Here is a 20,453-nt window from a genome sequence, read left to right as displayed (position 1 = left end):
AATGTTTAATGCAGTGCCTTTGTCACTGGCTAACCACAAATTAAGAACTAACAATTAGGTGCATATATCAGCATTTGAGTGTTCTCTTCAGCTCCTACTTTGTGACTCATGAGCTGGCTATGTCTCCATTCTGCCCGATCCAGCTCCACAGGGCCACTACTGAATTGCAGTTTCTTGAGGAGCGACACCTGCATAAAGTTTTTTATTTTTGACACACTTCATGTAAGTCCCCAGAGTTTTTACCAATCGTTTAACTCACGGACACAGGCGTGTGTTATCCTTTTCATTCAATAAAGAAGTGCACAGATAGAGGCAAAGTTCTTGAACGTGTATGTGTTTTCTGTGCGCAGTCACTGAAAAGAAGGCTCAAACGCTGCATGATGCCGGTTCTCTATTGTCAGCTTCGCCACATCATAGTAGTGTTACGCGGTCAAGCATTGGCAAAGTAATGCAGTGAAGCACACCACGAGAGTAAAGGGGCTACTTTCACGGGTGATACTCGCGGCGCTCGTCGACACGTCTCCTATCACAGTGAAAACACAGAGGTGCCTAACGAATGTGTTGGCAGGCCTTCAGGGATATTTATGACGTCGCTGTGGGGATTTGAAAGCCTGTATCGCCCACTTAGCCCACCCCATAGACAAGATAGTGACGGGAATTGGGTACGCGTTCCTTAATTACATACAAGCGCGCAGGCTCCTAAGAATGAGTACGAATCTGTACCACGCAGTCGATCAATGTTGCTCAACAGCCTTCACATGGGTCTATACACGACTATAAAATATTGCACACGAGGTTCACTTTTCGTACTTTAAAGGGCCCCTCACCAGGTCTGGCCATATTGAGCTGACATGCGCAGAGCATACATGGCGTGATAACGATCGTGTCTGCAAAGTATTACATCGCTACTCGCCGCGGAAACATCTGAAATTTCAAACCGAACGCCGTTTTTCCTTCTCGTCACGGCCGCCGCGCTCCAAGCCAGACGGTGACGTACTCGTGTACTTGCGCCTACGTACTGGTGTCCGCAGTGTGACGTCGCTCGTGGTGGCATGTGACTTCGAGAATTATTGAAGACAACACCTGTTATCTGTGTGATCTGTTGCTTGAATTGACAAATTGAAGTTCAGAAAAATAGCAAAACGCGTAAACGGAATGTCTACGTGTTTTTTTTTTGTTTTACTTCGCACCGTAGCAAGGGAGATGTACTTCCGCTTCGTCTGCTTCGACCGCGCTTGCTTTTGCGGCAACGCGTTTCATTTCCAAAAACTCGTAGTTTATTGGTCACGTCTAGCACACGTGTTTTATTATTTTCATTTGCGCTTGGTGATGGTGACTGTGTTCTGCGTACTCAGTCGAGCTACAGTCATTTACGCTTGGAAACGACTGATTGCTATGGCTGGCACTACTGAAATTTTGGTGTCTTCGCCTGCTCCTGGTTGCCTTTTTGAGAGCACGCCGCTTTGCGCATAATTTCGTTTTCTTTTCGGTGCCACCCATTTGACCCACTTATATAGTAGTTGGCCTGCGTTGCTTCGCATTGGCGTTCATACAGCAAGCGGGGAATCGAAATTGCTAAATCTCGCGGGCTGAAAAAAAAAACGAGGACACCTAAGCACTTCTTATGAGTTGTGAATGCGAAAGCAGTAATCTCCAGTTGAACGCCGCTGAGTGGTCCTTGGAGTTATGAACTCCTCGCTGGCAAGCGAGTGCGTTGAGACGCTTGGCCAGGTCATAAATCAGAGTGCAGATGCCTGCTATCCAGAAGGCGCTGGTTTAGCCCATTGGGTAGGACACTCGGCTTCTCGGCGTGGGGTCGTAGGTTCGAAGCTCACCACCATGAACGTTTTTCTTTCCGAACATATTGTCTTTTTTTACTCGTTAGTTTCTTTATAGCGATTACCGAGGCGAAGTTAGAACGCAGGTGAGAGCTTGCGCGGACAAGGAAAGCGCGCGCGGATAACACAGGCTTCCGAGAGCAAGGGTGACGTGACGTCGCGGATGCCTTCTCTTCTAGTGACCACTTTCGCCCGCTCGTATCCATCGAGGTGCGCAAGTGACGCGGCGTCACAGCCAATAGGAACTTAGGTGCCCTTTCGCTGCTACAGACGCCGACCATTTTGCTCAATGGGCCAAGTGATTTTTTCGCATCAACAACAAAACTTTAGGCGACCTCGTATAAAGCGTATGGGCTGAAGCTCGGCCGTGATGCGGCGCCTCGGCGCCGGTCATATTGTGGTTGCTCTGCAGAAGACAACGCGTTCTGCCCGGAGTTGCTGGGTAAAATGCTCTTGTCTTAACGCGACAGCGCTAAGGACACAGTGTCGCAGAAAATTCGGTATCCGCATCGGCACAGTGGCCCGTGAGCAAAAAATTCCGTATATGCTTAAGTAAATGCATATGCCACACCTTGCTATATGATATGCGGTATTTGCGGGCTATATTGCCACACCATTCTATCGCTGAAGTTGCTCTTATCGTACATTCTTGACACTACTCGGAATTATAAGAAAGTCAGCCCACAAACAAATGTCACCATGCAAAACACCGACAACGCATGAATAGTATGATAAATCTTCTCAGACTTAGAATATTATATGTGCGAAACAATAACGTAAGCCTGAAAATTGTGTAATTTTTTTGGCGCGGCTATGCACTACCTCTGGGATCGGCCTATGCAAGAGGCCGCGATTGTACCAGACAGCTCGCCTTCGTGCATGGCATTCGCCGCCAGCGTTTCCCTGTAAGCATAAGGGTTACATAAGCTGCAGTTGCCGGCAAGCGTAAGAAGCAGTCACGGATCTAAATTTGAATGCTAGTGCGTTCCACTCTTAAAGGCGAAGCCTCAGCATGCTCCACATTTATATCGCATGTGGTACCTCGTCTGCAAGAAAACTGGTATAAAATGTTTCTCTGAATGTGCTGTGCTATATACTGAGCTTAGTGCTGCAGGTGTGAGGTTCGCCTGAATATGTCAGTCTATCTCAGAGTACCCGCTTGCGTGCCAGGATGTCAGGATCGACGCAGTAGTAATGCATGCGGTATAATTCACGTGCTCGTTAAAACAGGTCAAAAACAGGCATAATGATGTCAGCATTCGATGGCGAGTTTCTATGACGTAATTACGTAGCCGAATGTGCGAACAAGCATCTGCGATTCCGGCTGTACAGTTACTGCATGTAGGCGTACATTGAACTCAGTTGGGCTTCAGCAAGAGCCTTTATGTATGCCTGCATCATCTTCCTAAATTCATCAGGGTAGCCTATACAATGGATGAAACGAAAGATGAGGTTTAGCACCCATTTATTCAGCCCAAGTACTCTGACATTAGAGCCTATAATCGCCTATTTTCAACATTGGCGTCTGTGAAACAATATTTAGCCTACGGTTTCGCCTTCGAGTGCAGTTTTAAGATTCTCATGTTACTTGGCAACGTTGATTGTTCTGTATTCCATATGGTTCAACCACAACGCGCAAGCCCAGTCTACGTTATTGTTGTTGAGGTCGTAGAGCGATCTGACAATCTGATGTGCGCTTCTCAGCCATGCCTAAGGAAAGGCACCCAAGAGAGTTTGTTGATGCGGCAGTGGACACTTGACTCACCATGCTATACAGTTCAGACGGAGAGACCATGTTCTGCCAGCCGTGCAGTTGAATTGAAAATACTTTACTGAAACAATTCCTATAGAAATATTGCAACCACAGCGTGCCATCTGAGTCGGCATTGGGAAAGAACTACCGATGGCCTATGTAGGAACAAAGAATAGGTAGAATTGGAGAAGAGCTTGGCGACTCCTGCATTCAGGTTTCCGTAGATGAGACTACCAACTTGAAGGAGCTCTTGGTCGATGAATTTGTAGCTTGTAAGCTTACTGCAGACGAAGAGACAATGCATTTCCGAGTGGGCTCGAAGACTTCGGACAAAACAAATGAGGAGTCTATAGCATAGTTTGTAAGCAAGTCCCTGAAAGTTCTGTACCCAACAGGAGTCGAAGACGCTAAGGTTTAATCACTGTACATAGACGCCACAGCATACGTGGCCAAAGCTGCTCATCTGCTGAAGACCTTCTACCCGCTGATGGTGCATGCATATCAAATGCGCACACGTGCTTCACCATATTTGCCATAAACTGAGGAGGCACTTCAAGAAAAGCTTATTGCTTCAGCCGACGGATGGATGGATGTTATGAGCGTCCCCTTCGGAACGGGGAGGTGGGTTGCGCCACCAAGCTCTTCCTATTATACTTCCTAATGTCCTACCTAGGTTAAACGATAAAAAAAGACACTATGAACTCCCACAACCAAATTTTCTGATCCCCTATTGCGAACTGTGGTTTTGTACGTCTCCGTTGTTTGTCGTTTCCCTACTTCCACCAATCCTTCAATCGCCTCTTACTAATGCCTATTTCGGACATGTTTACTTTTCCACTGCTCTCGCTGAACCCAAGGGCTTCAAGGAGGCCAGTGGTGCCTAAATCTACCGCTGGGTAGACGTCTTCACATTCTAATAAAACATGCTCCATAGTTTACCTAGCTTTACCACAGCAAGCACATGCATCTTCTTCCTTCTTATATCTCGCTTTATAGGTGCGTGTTCTAAGGCAGCGTCGTGTTCCTGAAGACGCCCTCTAGAGTTTTCTCATACAAGGAGTTGCCGGACGCACCCCTTCCGCAAGAGCCCATCATCACACGTCGGCGAACATGGCTAGAAGTTCTTGAGTATAACAAGTGCAACTTCCCTGGAGTGAAGGCAGTGATCAACGCATTTTAAGGTGACCAGGGTACTTAAGTTAGAAAAGCTCAAGCTGCCCTCTCTGAGGATAGCCTCCAAAGAAGCCTCGTGTACCTGCGCGCCAACTTCATGTTCCTCGCAGACTATAATAAAAGTTGAAAGTTTGGCTAAAACAAACACAAACGTGGGCTAATTATGGAGCCACAACAACGTATCGTCGCCGTTCCTAAAGGACCAGCGGCCGATACATTAGGTGAGAAGTTACAATCGGCCTTGGACAAAAAGAAGGATTTTTTTTGTTGTCAAAAAATACCGAAAGCGCTTGCCGGTGAGGACTCTAGAATCCTAGTGTTTAAGCCATCGAATGCTCCCAAGTGCAACTATTCCACAACAACATCTGTAGACGTCGAGCGTTTCTTGTCGGTATACGAGATTGTTCTCAGAAGCAAGAACAAAAATATTGAATCCAAGAATCTGGAGATAATTCTGTGCAAGTATGCTATCGTTTCCACGATTTTCACCGTGCTCCTTAGATTTTGCTCAGCGTGCATTCCAAGCAGATTTTTGCAAATATATGCAGTTGCACCTTCGTTTCTCGAAGCATACTTAAATCAAAGTCTATTTTCAACGCAGCGTTTAAATGACCAACGTGCCTCTATTAGGGAATCACCAATGTCTTGAACACCCAACGGCAAAACATTGCCGTGCAGCTGCGTTTCTTCGCGCATTAGAATGCACTCGCCCGCGATGGGCCCTAAAATACACTTTTTCATCAAAAATCTCCTTGGCTGCAGAACACATTTCGAAAAATGCTCTTCAGATGCGTGAGAGTGTGTTCGCAAGTTTTGGACTGTCTTATATAATCCGGATATAATTTTTGTATATGAGAAAATTGTCAACAGTTCTACCTTACAGCCACAGTGTAACATGTAAATTTTTTGAGCAAACCGCTTATTGTGTCTTTTTGGTTGTGGCGTGATTCATTTGCATAAAGTAGACATGAATAGCGCTTCTTTCAAACAGTATTTCTAAAGTTTTCAGGCATTCGTTTTCACGCTTGTTTCACTAATACGACGTATCGGGCAAAAGACAGTGGTCAGTGAACATAAGTGGCCAGGACAGTGCGCTGGTCGAAACAGGCCAATTGGCCGTCGCCAGTTCAGCAGTGTTATGAAACAACTGAAGGGCCATATTCAACAGTTGCGCCTTTATCATCACAAATCAACAAGTTTTCGCTCTTCTTGTTGTAGACAAAGGTCGCGTACGTCTTCGTTTGAAACTATTTGCATTTTTGCTAGAATTTATAATGCGTGCATTCACGAAGTTGGACGCCTAAAACGCTGCCTTGCCTGCCTATTTTTGGCGCCTGAACATACATCTTTGATGCCCAACAATCCGGCTTCTAGTGTTCACGGTAAGCACAAAATCGGCTTAACTGAACATTCGAAAATATATCGAAGCTCAATGATAAATTAGTAGCTCTAGTTGAAGTGCCAACTTTCCGAATCCAATTGGTAGCAATATTCAAAAATATCAAATTAAATAGCGAATATTTTTTCAAATTCTTAAACAAAATAAAGTCTGAAGCTTTCGTGGACTCTAGAAAAAATTTTTGCTAATAGTCGTTTACGCCCGTGCTCCAATATTTACCAAGGAACTTGTAAGTGAGAAACAATGAAAACTTCGCTGTATCTGGTGTACCATATTCTACCGGCGGTAAACAAGGTAACAACGCGTGATCAGATGCATGTGTTGTGTTCGTTGGAGCCACCTGTAATGTTAAAACACAGCACGTCAATTTACAGGGATGCAAATATGATGGCATTGGGTCAAGAATGGATTTGGTTGCCTAAATCAAGGAAAGAAATTGTGTAGTCACTAAACACGAACCCATCTTATTGACAGAATGAAATACTTAGCTGAAGTTATCCATGTGTACGTTCGCTGGGTATAATTGTTGCCTCTGAGTAGCAACCGCAGTTCTTTGGAAGCAGAATCATTCGGAACAGTCGTCACTTGCATCAAGCTTCCCCACAAACTGAATTCTCAAAACGAATGCGACTTGGATAGCAAATACTCTTCGATTCGTATCCAAACTTTCCAATATTCCCGCACATCTACAAATTACTTTCTTTTCTGTTAGATCGGCACGCAAGTTGGCGGAAAGGCAGTCCACATTTTCAGCTACTCCTACGAATTATCTTATGCAGGATCTTATGCAGGTCCTGTTTTATAGCCTCGTAAAATCCTGGATTTGCGGCACAGTGCCATAACATTGTACACATTTGAATTACAAATGGATTTATGTCCTGTTTTTATAGCCTCGTTAAATCCTGGATTTGCGGCACAGTGCCATAACATTGTACACATTTGAATTACAAATGCACTCATGTCCTGTTTTTATAGCCTCGTAAAATCCTGGATTTGCGGCACAGTGCCATAACATTGCACACATTTGAATTACAAATGCATTCATGTCCTGTTTTTATAGCCTCGTAAAATCCTGGATTTGCGGCACAGGGCCATAACATTGTACACATTTGAATTACAAATGCATTCATGTCCTGTTTTTACAGCCTCGTAAAATCCTGGATTTGCGGCACAGTGCCATACCTATGTACACACTTCAATTACAAATGCATTCTGCCATGATTTAATGGTGACAAAATTAAATAAAAAGGCATCGTTCTCTTCAAGATGACGCAACAATCATGCTGAAGTACATTTGTAGAAAAACAAGGCTGATATCGCAGGTGGGAGTGAACATCTCTTTATTGTCTCTTTCTTTTACAGCAGAACGTTTTGGACTGCAAAGAAATGTCCGGGCTCGCAAACGTCTGCGGTGTCATTCGGTTCGTGAGCCTTCCAAGACAAGTTTGTAAAATGAGAAAAAAAAAGATGTATAGTACAAAAGACTAAACGATGATGACCTGAGGAAAGACCTTGTACAGCTGCATGAATTAAACAACTTCAGGTGTTCGCCGTGATTGATAGGTTGGTGAATTACCAGGCATGCGTTGCTTATCTACAAGAACTGTGGTTTCAAGAACCAGCTTTCTACACTCGCCATAAATCTCCGAATTCGTGCCTGCGACGATGCTTTCACAGTGGCCCGTTACTTCGTTATTGGTAAAAACAATGCAGAGCCTTGCAATCCACTCGCTTACTCTGGAAAATGTACACCGGCGCCAGTGAACGATTGCAAATGCACCTAAAGGACACTAAACGCAAATATTAAGTGACACAATGCTCGAGACCCTCTAAGGCGCCATTGTTATCGAGAAATAACAGAGCAGTAATAATCGAGAAATTGAGGTAAACGCAGGACACGATTTGGAGCACCCGGAACATTTCAAGTACTATCCCGGTGACGTAGCGACTCCTCATATTTCTGTCCCTGGTAGTGAACCACATATAATAAAAAAGATCATTGCATTGCATTATATTACGGAAGAACATGCTACTTGTTCACTTCTATTCAATTCTTCGAAAAAAGAACTATTAGATGTTACCATTTACAACGATATGGCTTCAATAGCCACCGTAACAACGCGGGTGGTCGAAAGGTTCAGTTTTCGAGTAGTGCTGCGCTGGTTTTACTGGATCATGCAACTCTCACAAACTGCTAGTAGCAGGGAACGAGGTCATCGCGACGGGCATCGAAGATCGTGTTTATAATTTGGCGCGCGCTTTCCCTTCCCTTTTCGCTCTGTCGGCTGTCTAGGCTGGGTTTTCAGCAGCGCATTTGCGTTTTGCGCAAGAAACTGCAGCGCCAGCTGTCGGGCGCCGTTTTACGCGCCGACGGTAGTAAAGGGTGGTGATGGCTTATACAACGTCACGACTACCCGCTCGGGCGCGGGCGATTTGTTTTGAGCTTAAAATATGCGAAAACTTCAGACGGGATTTTCTCTTAAGCTAAGTCTTTTCTTGCCACGAAACGCTGCGAGGTTTCTGGAACGACATTTTAACGGTCCAAATTGACCTAATATTTGCCTTTAGTGTCTGCTTAACACGATGATCAAGTTTCGAGCTCACGGACGCGAAGCGCGAACCTTCAAGACGGCAGAACCAATGTAAACACGGAACATTCATGAAAACTACTAGTTTCATTGCAAATCGTTCGGATCAGCTCTAGTTTGGCCAGGTTTGTGTCTGCTTTGTGACCATGACAGTGGTTAATTGATGTTTTGTTACCATTACGGGCCTGTCAAGAACTCTTCGTCAGTGGTCATGGTGGCTCTATGAGACACTTGGTTTGCAAGAACACCTGTCATGTTCTAGTTCCGCTTTCACTTACCGGTGCAAATTTCCGCATCCTCCAGTGAGTTGAGACAGCTATGGATCATTGCTGCGGTTCAGGATACAAGATGTGCCTAGGACAAACATGCCATGCACTATAAAACGAATTTGCATCCTTTAGGGCTTTTACGTTGTCCTCAAGCAATAATTGTCGTCTATACTGCGTCACCTTCTATAAGGCTGCGAGCCTGGTACTTTCAGGTGGCGAACGACATGAACGCATCAGCGTTACATAGCGTTCTTGACATGAAAGCAGCGAAGCAGTGCGTTAAAGGAAATGCTCCTAAATATATGCGATGTTTATGCTTGGAATCCGAAACAAACTAAGCTTCAAAGCCGGCAAACTTTTTTTTTCAGTGTGGCCACAAACAGAGAACATGCATGCCATTACATACACCGTGCATACCATTCGCAAAATTGTTCGTACAAACTCTGTAAATACGTCAAAAAGGTGAAAGAGTAAATTAGTGATGGCATCATCAGCGGGATACAACTGCCTTAGCGCGCTCCCATATGGGGACATGCGTCCGAGAAAAACACGTTTTCTTTCTTGTATAGGAAGCGCTTTATGTGTGCTGGTGTATGAAATCTCTAAGTAACCATATCCTTATATTTAAATGTAGCTAGGATTAGACATATGTCAACCCATATGGATAGTAGAGGTATTGGTCGGGACTGGAAGATTTCTGGAGGAGGCCTTCCTTCCTGCAGGAGACCTCGATAATCTAATCATGACGACGATGATTAGATAACGTCGGCCGGACGCCGCTTGCAGGTGTGTCGTCGCACGACACTACAGCAGCCGATTAGTAGAAGGCGCCGAGGCGCATCGTCAGCCAGACGGCGAAGCCAATGGCGCTGCAGGTCAGCAGGAGCGGCCGGCCTGCCGTGGCGGCGCTGTCCCGGCATCCAAAGCTGCCCACATAGGCTGCCATCACGTCGCGGAAGTGCTGACGTCCCGCCTTCGCACTCTCGGAGCACAGGTTATCGGTCGTGTCGTCGAAGCACCTGTCGGCTAGGCCGGACCATTGCCTGCGGAAGGGCCGGAAGTGTGATAGATTAAGGGAGTATACCCGCGAGACGTTTCCTGCGTTTCATTTTTCTTTTCGTTAAATGAAAACCCCAGACCTCCAAAGAAAAAAAAAATATCAGCAAGCTTCTAAGAACTAGTTTTAGTTTTGTTTTCCACAAGGTGGCTTTATCATGACGCAGAGAGTGGTCAGGTGACAGCAGAACATAGCGACGTTTTGGCCCGTCAAAAGGCGGTAGTCTTGAGCATAATTAAGCGGTCGAGTGTGGAGCGTCCGCTAGCTCTTCGTCGAGGAGGTTGACGAGCTGACTGCTCTCACTTAGCGATGTAATGAAACTTTCAGTTTTACATGCGAAGCTTTTCTTGGCGAACGTTTGCCACTTTGACAGTATCTAGCTTTCTATATAGCCGCCTATGTCTTGGTGTTCTCATGGTTGTTTGGTTAACTTGGCATGTATCAAAGTTGGCATAGTATGACAAGAGCGTATGACGAACGTAAATGATCGGTCATGACATGAATAGCCTGAAGTGTGTCATGTACGTCATAAAACAGCCGCCTACCTCTTGGAGCTCTGATGGTCGTTTCGTTAATTTGGTATGTACCAAAATTGGCGTAGTAGGACAGAGAGTATGACGAACAGAAATAATAGGTCATGACATGTGTATAATGTAGGTCATGAAACAGCCGTCTACGTCTTGGTATGAACCAAAATTGGTATAGTATGAGAAGAGTGTAGGACGAACATCAATGATAGGTCATGAAACAGCCGCCTACGTTTGGTGCTCTCATGGTAGTTGCATTAAGTTCGTGGGCTCCGCGTGCACTGCTTTGCATAGCCTACATTCCCTCAGGGTGTGGGATCTGCCGGCTTTTTGTTTCGTCGCCTTAATCTCGGCCTGGGGCCCCTCTCCGCTGCCGGTCAAGCTCCTGACTGCTGGGCCAACGCTCCTAGGGATGCGTGAGTCCCTCTGCAATATTCTCGAGATATCTGTTCGATGCTATTCTAAATTTCACTACGAAACGGTGATATATTGACACGTTTACTTGTTTGTCTTTATCGGGCGACACGTTACGCCGCCTAACAAATGTTATCGTACAGCGCAGGACGCGCCTGCATGTATCGGAAGTTTCTGGAATCTTATCGATGCTTCTATCCGCTGTCTGTTGTCGCCGAACCTTGTGTAATCTGATCGCATGTGTGCGCGACGCGAATAATGTAGAACTTTGTAGAAGGCACGCGGGTCCCAGCGATTACCCTGGAACATTCGACGACTGATGTATAAAAGCGGACGCGCTTGACCCGCTGATCAGATTTTCGACGATCGCCGACCCTGTTCGCCGCTATCGTTGTGCTGTAAGTGTAGCCTGTTTTGTGGGCACAGGTTCGCCCAATAAAAGTTAGTTTTGTCTTTCACAGTATTGTTACTGTGTTCTTCAACGTCACCACCACATGACAATATGTGTAGGTATAAGCTGAAGATAAAACACTGCACTTTTACGCCTACAGCGTCCTTGTCCCCTGCTTGTGTGGGGAACAAGGATTGCCGCGCGCACCTGCAGATCCTGGTCTTCTCCGGCGTGTACTGGTACGACGACGAGTCCCGGTACTCGCGGATGAGCGTGTCCTGGAGCAGGTTGGCGAAGCAGTCGCGGTACTTGCGCCGGTCCCAGCACTTGTACGCCTCCACCATGTCTGCGTGTGCCAAGGGACAACAGATACGCAAACTGACGTTAATGTGCCTCTGGACGAAGTAGTGTCTATATTATAAACCCGTACATTCGCTATATCTAGCGAGGTTTCTACATTCGGTTGGCAGGGTGAATGTGGTTCTACATTTTATATGCTACAGCCTGCACTCGCAGTTAGAAACTATGTAAGGATAACAGTGGGGAATTTAGGCATCCTGGTGTTAACAACGCAAAACCTAGACGGCACGCGAGACGAGAAGGCCACGTCAGAAGCGCTCGTGGTGTCGTCTTCTCGTCTCGTGTCCCGTCTACGTTTTGCGCTGTTGACACCGCGATGCAAAACCAACAAGCCGAGGCTGCTATTGTAGCGAAGTACCGAATTCAAACAACGGTGTCTATTTTATCATATACATTTAATCGTGTAAATTCGCACCTTTCAAGACAGAATGGGCCAGTTGGCTTGACATGGTACGATATACCAGCGCACGGACGTGGCAACAGAATAGACAAGGCAAAGAGTCGCCTCCTCTGCTTTCACGTCTGTGCGCTGGAAAATAATGCGAATTAGCGAGTGTCTCAAGGGCAGCTGAAGGGCATCGATGACGAAGGTATTTTGAGAGCTAGGCTAACTCGTAGTGTCACGAGATAGCGCGCTAATATTTAGACATGAGTGAGATTCGTGTATACTGTAAAAAAAGAAAAAGAAATAGAAAGAAATTTACAAGAGAAAGATTGAAATCCAACACTATTTGATGTAGTTTCACTTTTTCAGGTTCAGTTACATTAATTTTCAAATTTTTCTTACATAAACTTAAGCGCACCCTCGACTTTACAGCTCTGTGCAATGAAGAAACCGGTCACAACAAAAGTAGATAGGCAATGAAACATATGCTCGTGGAATGCGAGAGAAAGCCATAATAGCTGGGAATTCAGCCCAACAGATGTACTTGATCAACTATATTTGTTGAGTAAATAACTGCCAAGGAGTGACGCTAACGTCGAATATCTTCGGTATTATGCAGCCAAAACGGTTCGATGATGTACTCAGCTTTGAGGCTAGCAAGGAATACAACAGCCGAACTATTGCGTCGACTTAGCTGCGCTTAAAGGGCTGAGAAGTGGCCAGAGTGTGTTGCGAGAGCTTGATGGAAATGAAGTATCGATTATTTATAGTGATACTATGCAGCACGCTGTTCATGATTTAACTAGAAATTACAAGTGGCGCGGTCTGGCGGTGAAATCTTGATCCGCATGCAGGATATGAAATTACTCTACGTAGTATCTCGGCTGTTACGAAGTACAGCATGCTGAGTGCTTAAAACTGCAGTTCGTATTGCAGACGCTTGAGCTTTATTCTGTGCGTGTTACGAAGTAAAGAGAGTCCACGCTAACGAGCGGCCCACCCGTCCCAAGTTGCATGGCGGAGGACGTGCTGTTGTGCGCACTCGAGTTTGCGCCTAAGCGCAACCAGAGCTGTGCGATCTCCCTGTGAGATACAAAATGCCATTGAATAGCTGTGCCGTAAATCGTTGCCAGCACTACAATATTACTACGCGCTTGGCTACGGCAACACGCTGAACTGCGTATCACGTGTAAAAGCGTAATTTCGCTTTCAAGAACCTGGCTTGGCTAAAAAAGAACACTCTTGACTGGTTAGCGACCATAGCAGTTGGACAAGAAACCAGAAAAAGAAAATGTAACTATAATCGTAAAATAATTTAACACTTCAGAAAAGACGAATCGCAGGAACATTGACTTGATGAAATAATACTTTCTCACACCTCGGGCCGCACTTGTCGTCTGCCTCCCACTAATGCAGGCGCATAATCGCTATCGTGCTCACCTATCACAGTTTTCAGCATGTATCCCGTGAACGACTACATCTTCACTGCAGATAGAAAAACCTGGATAAAAAATGTTCCACGGCGTTTTCCGCGTTACCACTTCATGATTAGACACTCTGATCGGTAAGCTTTCTAGTGCAATGAAAGAATGGGTACCATGAAAAGTGGTTGTCAGTGCCTTTAATGCTTTGTCACCCTGACCAAGCACAAGTTATTTCCGCACATCCTATAAGATTCGTCGAAAGAAGCACTCGCGCGCAAAGTTCTTTTCGCGCATGTAATTGTTTGGAGTGTGAATGAGCGCTTGTGGCACAATTTCTTTCTCGTTCATTGCAGTGTATGTGATACGGTCGTCCTTGAAAATCATGACTCGGGACACAAAACGTTTAGCTATAGCTATAGTTAAAGGACAAATCTCTTACTTTGGCACGCCTAGACTAATGAGTATTTGTAAATATATGTGCAAATATCCGTCTTTAACTTAAATATGCCTAGGGTGCCGATTATTGCACGGAAAATAAAACATATTCGAGTGTCCGTTTTACGCCGAGCAAAGTTTGTCTGCTCCGCTACAAACATCGGACGCTCGATCACCACCTATTTTCACCGTAAGTCCGCCATAGGCCTTGGAAAAGCAGCTTTAATTTCTGTAAAGGACTTCGACAATGCACGCACATATGTTCAAGACGTTAGGGACAATTTTATGCACAGTTCTCTCTTTCGTTTCCACGTGTATGTGGCAACGCTTGCACATGTAAAGATGTAAAATTTTTAAAGGCAATCTTTCTTTTTAGTAAGTGCAATGGCGCAAACTGGAACCATGCTTGTAATTTCTCCGGTTGGGCCGTAGTTAAAACTCTGGACCCTCTGCGGCAAGACGCATCAAACGTTGCCCAGGCAGCGTGCATGCTTATGTGGGCAGACCGACCTTTGAGCGCGTCGCTGTCGCTGACTGTCCTCTGGAAGACCTGGTAGACGCCCTCGATGCGTTCCAGCTGCTCGCGCTCGGCGGCCGTACACCGACCCTGCTCTCCGGGCCGTATCTTGCACGGCGAAGACGAAGCCGGGTACTTCCTGTGTGCCAGTGCAGAGTTAATGTCACCATGCGCCAAAGGCTTTGTTTAAGGGACCCAAACACTAAATCAGTTCGCACTGATAAAGTATTCTTTCAAAACTACATTACTGTTTATTCCTCGTAAGATGGTGATTAAAGAAGAGAGAGCAAACTCTGAACTTTCATTCTTTTGAATTTCGGACCGTCAATCTGTCGCCTTTACCTCCATGCAACGTCATGAATTTCAAAGTATTATCTCGTGTTTCGGCTGCTGCAGTGCGTCAAAATTTATGAGAACTTGCCCAGTTCAGTCGTTGGCTCCTTAAGGAAGTAATGTAGTCCATTCTTGCCTATAAACGATTAACTAGGCCCGAGTACGTTACGGCTATCTGCACGGTGCAGGAACTGTAAAACGGAGTCGCCACCATGTTCGTAGTTTTCACGTCACTGATAATTTGTCATGCCTGTTCTCACAGAAAGAGTATTTTTTAAAGTATTCTAAAAGCGTAGTTTACTAAGAGAGGCAAACTTATTTTTCTATTTAGTGTCTGGTTAAAATGGTGATGGGAAAGGAGTGCAGCCTGAACGCCTACCAGCAGCAAAGCAAATGCGCTCCTGAAGAAGCGTGCACCCTTTGGGACATACCTTGTCCCACAAAAATAATCGTCATCTGCTTTGCTTGCGTTTTCTTTGTTTGACGCTGGCAGTCTGGAACTTCCAGGTCACGAACGCATGCGCCTTATCAGCGTGACATAGCATTCTCGACAGGAAAGTAGCGAGCGCAGATTTTTCAAGAAGGGAAAGCAAGCAGGGCAGATGACCATTATTGTTGTGGGACAATATGAGCCCCAAAGTGTGCAAACATATTTGAGAGTGAGGAGGTCCCATTAATATGAATACGCGCTCGATAAAGTGAACGCACATTATTATTATTATTATTATTATTATTATTATTATTATTATTATTACAATCGCTGACAACCTAACAACGCAATGGCTACAAATGCACCGCTGACCAGCTCAGTGAGAATTGGTATGGATTCACCAGGCAAATATGGCCACTCATTTCCGTGACGTCACGGCGAAAGCGCACTTGAGCATCTTCATATCTCGGACACATCTAGCCTTGTGTTATGCTGAATATTTATCGCTTCCCTCCAATTTTGCTTCGAGAGCTCGTTAGGCAGTGTGGTCTGGCGCTGTGGAAAGATCCAGGCCAACGTGGCAATAGGATGAGGACGCGAAGCACAAACACGAAATATATTTACGTTTTGTTCGAGGCCCTAACCGTACATGGTACCTGTGTGTGTACTGGTTTACTAAACCGTTCTTGTAAATCATGACACCTTATAAGGCTATAAAAATATGAGCAACATGGTTGCACGTACAAACTGGTGGGTCCTTGGACTGGAAGCGTCGGTCATCGCCTTTAACAACCAACCTTTTATTGAAAAGGTTCTCTTGGGACCTTGGCCGGACGCTTTTCGTCCGCGTGATGTTCTAAAGGCTATAGTCAAATCCCTGCACGAGAGTGGTCTAGATTTCTAGACCTTTAAGATTATTTGCACTTTTCGTGGTCACTCTGAGCACTCTTTTCGTCCTCGCCATACTGCCGTTTCCCCTTTCCCAATGCTGACTAGCTGGTCAGAGGTGCATTTCGAACCCGCCTCTGAGCTTTTCCTTTGTTAATAAAGGTACCTCTCTATATTTGTGCATACGAGAAGGGCGACGCATGCTCATGTGAGCATTGACAAGCGTCGCACGCGCCGCCGGCCCTCACTCACCCGACGAACGTCCTAAGCGCGGAGTCCAGCTCGGGCCCGTACTTGGCAGCCAGCCTGTCCATGTCTGTCTCGATGGAGCTTAGCAGGCCGCCGTAGCAACGCAGCACCGGCACAGGGTCGCACTCCTGCTGCTGGCACAGGGCTGCGCGGAGAACAACCAGTTTAAGAACGGGAGTATACGCACGCATGCGAGAACTGGGGCAAGTAGTTAAGAACACAACTTCAAAACGACAGGGTGAAAAAATTTTAATGAGTATCGTCATGAGTTTAATGAATGTCCACTGCAGGACGAATTCCACTTCCGGCGATTTCCGTTTAGCACTATCTTGCGCCAGCTGACCCCCGTGTTATGGCCAGTGGCGTAGCAACAGGGGCGTGGGGGCGGGGGGCCGTGGGCCCCGGGTGCAAGGGGCCAGAGGGCGGGGGGTGTCATATACGCCTGAAGACACCCTTCTTTCCGGCGGCTTGACTGGGCGCAAATTGCAAAGAATGCTCCGGTATCCAGTAACCCGAGTTCATGCACCCGATGCGCTGCGCCGCAGAATTGTCGGCTGCAGCTCTATCAACACCCCACGAAAGAATTGCACGAATGTGCGGGCTAAAAAATTTAATTCGCGAAATGGTCGCTAAACTACTCGCCTTAGCGGAACGTTTCATGTGGGGTGCGCTCACGCTGTGCGTTCATGCAGGGAGCAGGAGTCGCTAAACATACAGTGAGGCGTTGTAAGGCGTTGGGGCTCTTGCGTCCCCCTTCCGTTCAGAACGCGCAGCGAAGACGAACAAATACAGCAGCAAGAGGGCGTTCAACCAGCGCGCCCGGCGCTCGTGTTTACGGCGAAGCGTTCGTTGAGAGCGACGTTGCATAAGTGGAGCCGTCAAAAGTCGCGAATGGGATTCTCTGGATCGTCTTCAGACTCGGTTCGGCCGAAGAGTTTGGCGGCGTATGACTCGACAGGCTGTAGTCGCGGGCCCGCCGCGATGTCCGGCTCGCTTTTACTTCCCCTCTCCTGCTCGCTCCGGAAAGCCGCTGCGAAACCTGCCGTTATGTTTCACGCTTTCCTTCTTACCCTCGAAAGTTTCAGAAAACTGTTGTTGTTGTCTGACTTCATGTCACAAGTACAGTGTCTGTATCAGCTGCACAGAATTTTATAAAAGAAAGGTGAATTTTGTAAGGATATTTCCCGATCGAGATTCTATGAAGTTATGTCTTTTTGTGTTTACTAGGAACTCGGTAGCGCGAAAAATATGGCAGATAAGTAATAACCATATCCTTAATAATCCCGTAATTAGTACTTATATAGGAAGCACTTCAATTCGAGAATTGAGGACTCAAAATCATATTATTAACTCAACAAAAACTTGTTAAACAAAATCGTTTTGGGTGCTACAACCTACAGTACTCTGGCACTGCGGGCGGCGCCCAGTATATGGCAGCAGCGAAAGAAATATGAAATGGTGGACCAGTGACGTTGATCCCTTAATCCTCTCCATTGCGAGTGCAGACCAACAGTAGTGCAAGCTTTCGCTGGCACGGGCTTCATCGCGGCCTTTTCTTTCTTTTTTTGTGGTGACGCCAAGAATCGACGCGAAGCGTGCTCTATTCTGTTCCCAATCTTGTGGGGGTACCGCAGCTCGGATAATCACGTTTGTCCGTATAGCAGCAAATGAAAACAAGGCTTTATTGATCAGAATGAAGAGAACTCGTAATTGTCATAGCATTGGCGCCCGCGCAGCGAGGAGGCAGGTAGCGTTTTCTAATAGGGTGGGTAGATCAGCGTCACTGACAAACAATTTAATTTTCGTTTTCATTCAGGGCTGCCCACAGGCAAAATAGTGCGTGCCATAGTACCTACGACGATTTTTGTGAAGTTGTTGTTGGGCAAGACATGAATGTCGGGCTTCAATTTTGCAAATGCAATATTGCCGCTAAAATTGGTAATTAAAACTTTATTATAAAGATATTTTTTGTTACTTGTGACGTCAGTCATATTTTCCACGATGCAGCATTTGTATTGGCTGCCAAGCCTTACAGTCTGACAGAAGATGTGCACATGGGCTTATCACACGTTATCAGTGCAGCACCCTGTGTTATTCGGCGCAGGAAATACAGCGTGTATATTTGCTGCATTCGCGATCTCTGGGAAAGAAAGCGAAGGAGAGGGGGACCCGGGGAACGTGCGCGGTATCCAAGGCGGCTGTACTGGTGCTGAAACCCGGAAATTGTCGATATCCTCGCCTTCCTTGACTACATCAGGGAGGGGAGTGACAGAAGACCAATGGGCCCCGGGTGCCAGACGACCTAGCTACGCCACTGGTTATGGCCGCATGTTTCTTAACTTTACGACACCACCGAATCTCCGGTCGTCGTCGAGTGCGCTTCATTTTTCGTGGCACCTATTCTCTAACACTAACAGACCACCAGTTGTCTGCCCTACGCGTTACATGGTTTGCCTAGCTTCACTCTTTCTTCCTAATCTCAGATGTAGAATACTGCTTCCCGCGTTCGTATTATTGCCCGTTCCGCAGACTCCCCATTACTTGACCTAACGCTTAACATTTTGTCTTTCATTGCTGGATGCGCAGGCTGCCGCCAGTACAGCCTCACGACGAAGATGAACTCTGGTTAAGCCGAGGGACTACAATAGGACGAGGACGATGGAAGCAAGGATGTGGCCCAATGACACAGTAAGGACGGCGACTTGACTATAGCGACGTCAGCGTAATCGAAAGTGAGGACACGCAGACAAACTAAACCCAATTATGATCTCTTAACTTATGTAGTAAAAAAATACACAAACACAGAAATACACGCAAAATGCATATCGAGGTCGACTGGAAACAAGGTTAATATTTCACAGTAATTGAGCTAACAGATCTGCGGGCGACCTAGTGAGAAAACATTCCTGTTTAGAAGACTGCCAGATATCGTGCAATAATAACTTGCTGTACAGTATAGATCATAACTTATAAGTCGTGGTGCTTCTGCACAGCCATAATGCACACAGAAGCTTAGCGCAGAAACCGCCGCTGTAGTTCCGTGTCAGTTGGATTTTCTTTTTTGTCTTTTCCTGTTCGAAGTAATTGTTCATGGTACAGATGTTCGACCGCAAATGAGCATTTGAAAATTTCGAGTAATGAAATGTAGAATCGGATACGGATCGAGCAACAACGATATTCGAATCGTATTCAACGTTTAGAATACATGCACATCTGAAGAGCAGTTAAACGCACTTAAAGGGACACTAAAAGGTTACTATGAAGTCAAATTAAAGTCATAAAGCAATGCTCTAGAACGTCTAAGGCATCAATATGATCGCGAACAGAGCTTTAGTAATCGAGAAATTGAGGTAAATGCATGACACGATTTGAGACCCCCCCAGCGATATTCCGGTACTAGGCCGATGACGAAGGCACTCCTGATCATAATTTATGTCACTAGTACTCAACTACTCGTATTAAAAAGATCATTTCATTAGGTTATAAGACGGAAGAAATGCTATTTGTCTACTGCTGTTCCATTCTAACAAAAAAATAACATTTTGAAGTGACCGTATGGGTGGTCGAAAGGTTTCGTTTTCGCTCGATTCTGCGCGCGCGGCTATTTTAGAGTTTCAGTTATTTCGTTATCGCGTCGTGCTGCGCTGGTTCTGCTGGCTCGCGAAACTTGCATTTGGAACAAGCAGCGAGAATGCCACGTCCATGTGATGTCTTGGGATGCGCGAACGGTCCGCGGAACTTGGCCAAGGGCAGTAGCAGCGGCGAATCCAACGTTATTTATCTCTGTGTGCCAACGAGTGAACCTTTCCGTTCGAAGTGGTTAAGTGCCGTACCTCTGCGCCAGCGCGTTGGTAATAAGCCGAATAATCGTATAGTGTGCTCGCTGCACTTTCGTCTAGAGGATTACTAGTTCAACGCCGATTTATTGAAGTCGTGTGGAGGGCCTTTCAAAGCAATGCTTTCCCGTCGCGCTGTTCCGTCGGTCTTGCCTGCATTCTTTGAAGCGCAAGAACAACTGCAGGT

At 46.0% G+C, this 20,453-nt stretch overlaps 1 protein-coding gene across 1 annotated transcript in view; it reads right to left on the bottom strand.

Annotated features, from left to right (window-relative positions):
- Positions 1-7,486: 7,486 nt before the first annotated feature.
- The window catches only part of LOC142590548 (uncharacterized), a 65,830-nt gene continuing 52,863 nt past the window's right edge, over positions 7,487-20,453 (bottom strand). The window contains exons 2-5 of the mRNA XM_075702751.1: positions 16,434-16,575; positions 14,524-14,669; positions 11,617-11,755; positions 7,487-10,063 (exon numbers count right to left, since the gene is read on the bottom strand). Coding sequence (XP_075558866.1) covers positions 9,838-10,063; positions 11,617-11,755; positions 14,524-14,669; positions 16,434-16,575 — 653 coding nt within the window. The 3' untranslated portion in view covers positions 7,487-9,837. The remainder of the gene's footprint in view (positions 10,064-11,616; positions 11,756-14,523; positions 14,670-16,433; positions 16,576-20,453) is intronic.

The sequence above is a fragment of the Dermacentor variabilis genome, chromosome 8 (genome assembly GCF_050947875.1).
Source record: "Dermacentor variabilis isolate Ectoservices chromosome 8, ASM5094787v1, whole genome shotgun sequence".
NCBI classification, from domain to species: Eukaryota; Metazoa; Arthropoda; class Arachnida; order Ixodida; family Ixodidae; genus Dermacentor; species Dermacentor variabilis.
This window is presented reverse-complemented; position numbering and strand designations above follow the sequence as displayed.